At 52.3% G+C, this 3,000-nt stretch overlaps 1 protein-coding gene across 1 annotated transcript; it reads right to left on the bottom strand.

Moving 5' to 3' along the window:
- Nucleotides 1–567: 567 nt before the first annotated feature.
- Nucleotides 568–1,751, bottom strand: LOC131882670 (eukaryotic translation initiation factor 5A-like). The gene is made up of 4 exons (XM_059229893.1): nt 1,572–1,751; nt 1,185–1,470; nt 955–1,089; nt 568–846 (listed from the first exon to the last, which is right to left on the bottom strand). Exons 2-4 carry the CDS (start codon nt 1,452–1,454, stop codon nt 775–777), a joined length of 477 nt encoding a protein of 158 aa, XP_059085876.1. The 5' UTR covers nt 1,455–1,470; nt 1,572–1,751; the 3' UTR covers nt 568–774.
- Nucleotides 1,752–3,000: the final 1,249 nt, after the last annotated feature.

Raw genomic sequence — 3,000 nt, 5'->3', positions numbered from 1 at the left:
AGTCAGACCAGGGATCAGTGACTGCACTGCCATCTAAACTAGTGGGACATGGCTTTAACTTTAAAGGTAGATGACGCTGTCGAGTCGACTTCCTGCTTCAACAGTCATAATCAGCATTGGTCGTTACAGGGCGCTGGGTCCATCAGCGCTTTGTTCTTAAATAGGAACTTCCAGTATCCGAGTTCGAGGTGGCTCGAATACTACGTTGATAAGTAATCCCTCCGTGTCTTTCTTTCTCAGGGCTGAACGCACTTGAACTTATCCAAAATCCAGCGTTTCCAAGCCACCCTAGCGTAATTAAATGATAAGTCCCGGGGACTCGATATTAACCAGGGGCTCAGGTCATTACGGGTGGTGTAATGCACTGAACCTCAAACTAGGGCTAAGTACAACGCCTATTTATTGCCGGGGGAACATGTCACGATAGTGGCTGATAAAAACTGAACCGTCAGGGCCAACGCGAACTTTCGGCCAACTTTCTCATCGAGACCCCGATGATTTTCAGGCGCTGATTAGTGGGCATGGAGCGACCCCCGTAATTCATAGAGATATAGGACACGGGTCATGGGAGTTTGGAAAATATCTATATTTTTATGGAACCTTTCCGGCCAAGAAAAACGGGAGGGTTCCCCCTGGACGCTGGAAGGCCAGACCGCCTCCACGGCCAACGAGAGAAGACGGGGCGTTTTCTTTTCGATTTCGCGTGAGGAGAAGGAGGATGGGGTCCTTTTTTTCTGGTTGGTGTTCGGGTGTGGGGGTGGTGGGCGTGGACATTTATTTATCCACGGCAGTATTGGTTTTGGTGGCCACCACGGCTTCCTCACCGCAGGCCATCAGCACGGTGCACTACAAAAAGAAATGGAAGACCAATCGTTAGTGGATCGAGGTCTCAATGCGGCCAAAGGGGGGGGTATGTATGGACCCTCCCCCGGTTGAGGCGGTTACTATACTCACTAAGATATCTCGGCCCTCCTCAATGGAGCTGCGGATTTCGGCCCCGATATCGCCGTCGGGCACCTTCAAGTCATCGCGGGTGTTGCCGCCGTCGTCCATCAAGGACAAGTAATCGTCATCGGACACATCCAGTAACTGCAACAAAGGCCAATCCAATGGATTCAATGGGGTGCTCAGACAACGAGACATTAACATAGATTTGGGTGGGTGAGTGGGTGGGTGTGGCTCACCTGATAGTCTCGACGAGTAATATTGGGCACGTCCATGTTGTGGGTGGAGGGACAGATGTCCTCGTACTTCCGGTTGGAGAAGATGTCCAAGCCCACCATGTGCACCTTGGCGTGTCCGTGCTTGCCCGTCTTGGAGGTGGACATCTCCACGATCTTGCAGGGACGATTCTTGATCATGACGTGGCCGTTCTTGCGCAAAGCCGAGCATTGCATGGGGAACGTGGACGAGGAACCCGCATCGCCCGAGGAAAAATCGTAATCATCCGCCATCTTGAGTGCGGCTCACCTGTTGGCGGGACCGAAACAAGACCAACATTAGTCGACCCACACTCTCCGAGGTCAAAACCCGCCCCCTTCCCTCCCCGACTGACCGACTGATTTACTTACCGTGTGGATTGGGACGTGGAATCTACGGACAATCGAACGAAGTCTTGGCCTGGACTTGCCTACAGCATACACGGGACCAAAGAGCGCCTCTCCCTCCTTCACTCGCCTTCTCAACGCCACAACGTGGGTCACCCACAGAACACGACCACGCTCACTGACACACACACGGACACACTGACACACGGGGACGAGAACAGAGAACGCGCAGCTTACCTTCCTAGTTCCTCACACACACACACCGCTCACCGGCCGACTCAGGCCAGCCCAATTCGGACTTGGCTCGGCCTAGTCGGCCGGATCTCAGCCTGGTTGTCCAGCGTGGCCGGATCCCGGCCTACCCGTCCCGAAAAAGATCAGCGTGATGATGACGAGCGTGGGGGCTTGGCGTCACCGAAGATTCTGGAGGGAGGGGATAAAGGGGCAGGGGGCCGGGTCTGAGTCATGGCGTGCTGATCCCGCTGACATGGGGCAGGACTGGGCCGGTTGATTCATCTGGAACTATGGACGGGCTGCGGGTGTAAGGGGCCTTGGTCGTAGGGGGAAGGCGGGGCACGACGGCTGACACATCTATGATTCATGGTAGAAGTTTGGAACGAGCCCGTGACGTGTGTGTTGATTTTGAAGCCCAGTCGTTTCTACCAGAGACCAATATGAAATATAGGGGGTTGATCCTGAATGACAATGTCTGCGATGAATCCGAGCGGGTATGCTCCGGTGTCACCCTGGTTCCCAGCTTGAAGTCGAGCCTAAAACGGCCCGCCGCAAAGGTGGGCCGAACTTTGGTTTCCCGGTGACCAGTTCGATTTCTGTCAAGACTCGCTCTAGTTTAGCCATTTGAATGAGATGAGTCGATTCGCCGGATTATATTACAGGGCCGGATATTAGTCCAGGCCAGGGTTTTCAGCGGCCCAATGACTGGCCAGTTGGCTATTAACACATTTTTTGGCTGGTCACTGCCGGAAATGAAAATATTTTTCCGGCCCAATGGCAAGCTCCTGGGCTGACTCAACCTGAGGAATCAGCCGTAACATTGAGAACCGGGGTCAAGATTCTCTTTTAGCGAATCCCCTCTCGACCCCGCACACATGAGGTAATTTACCACCCTAAAGCTCATAGCATATGTTTTGGGCCCAAAATATGACTAACACAATTGAGTCACAATTGGTCATAGTTTGAAACCTTTTGTCACATTTTCGGACGAACAAATTGTGGGTACTGAAAATAGTCACAATGAGGTATGACTTGGGAGGTTTGGCGGTTTCCATTTGCTTTTACCGTTAGCGGTCAACAAATGCTCATGCCTGATGTAGATACAGATACAGATATTTCGTCGAAACAACACCTCGGCAGACATTTCATTCGAATAATTATTAGTCGCTTACCCTCAAACCCAGTCTCTGTCATTCAGGTATCAGGTCATTAAATCAGG

The sequence above is a fragment of the Tigriopus californicus genome, chromosome 6 (genome assembly GCF_007210705.1).
Source record: "Tigriopus californicus strain San Diego chromosome 6, Tcal_SD_v2.1, whole genome shotgun sequence".
NCBI classification, from domain to species: domain Eukaryota; kingdom Metazoa; phylum Arthropoda; class Copepoda; order Harpacticoida; family Harpacticidae; genus Tigriopus; species Tigriopus californicus.
The sequence above is the reverse complement of the archived record's forward strand: the minus strand, read 5'-3'. Positions and strand labels throughout refer to the sequence as shown.

Bases quoted from the DNA above. Each gene is read 5' to 3' on its own strand.
- LOC131882670 (XM_059229893.1), bottom strand. From the start codon at position 1,454: ATGGCGGATGATTACGATTTTTCCTCGGGCGATGCGGGTTCCTCGTCC. The intron at 1,090-1,184 runs GTGAGCCACACC...CCTTTGTTGCAG, and splicing joins TTACTCGTCGAGACTATCAG to TTACTGGATGTGTCCGATGA. The intron at 847-954 runs GTGAGTATAGTA...TTCTTTTTGTAG, and splicing joins AGGAGGGCCGAGATATCTTA to TGCACCGTGCTGATGGCCTG.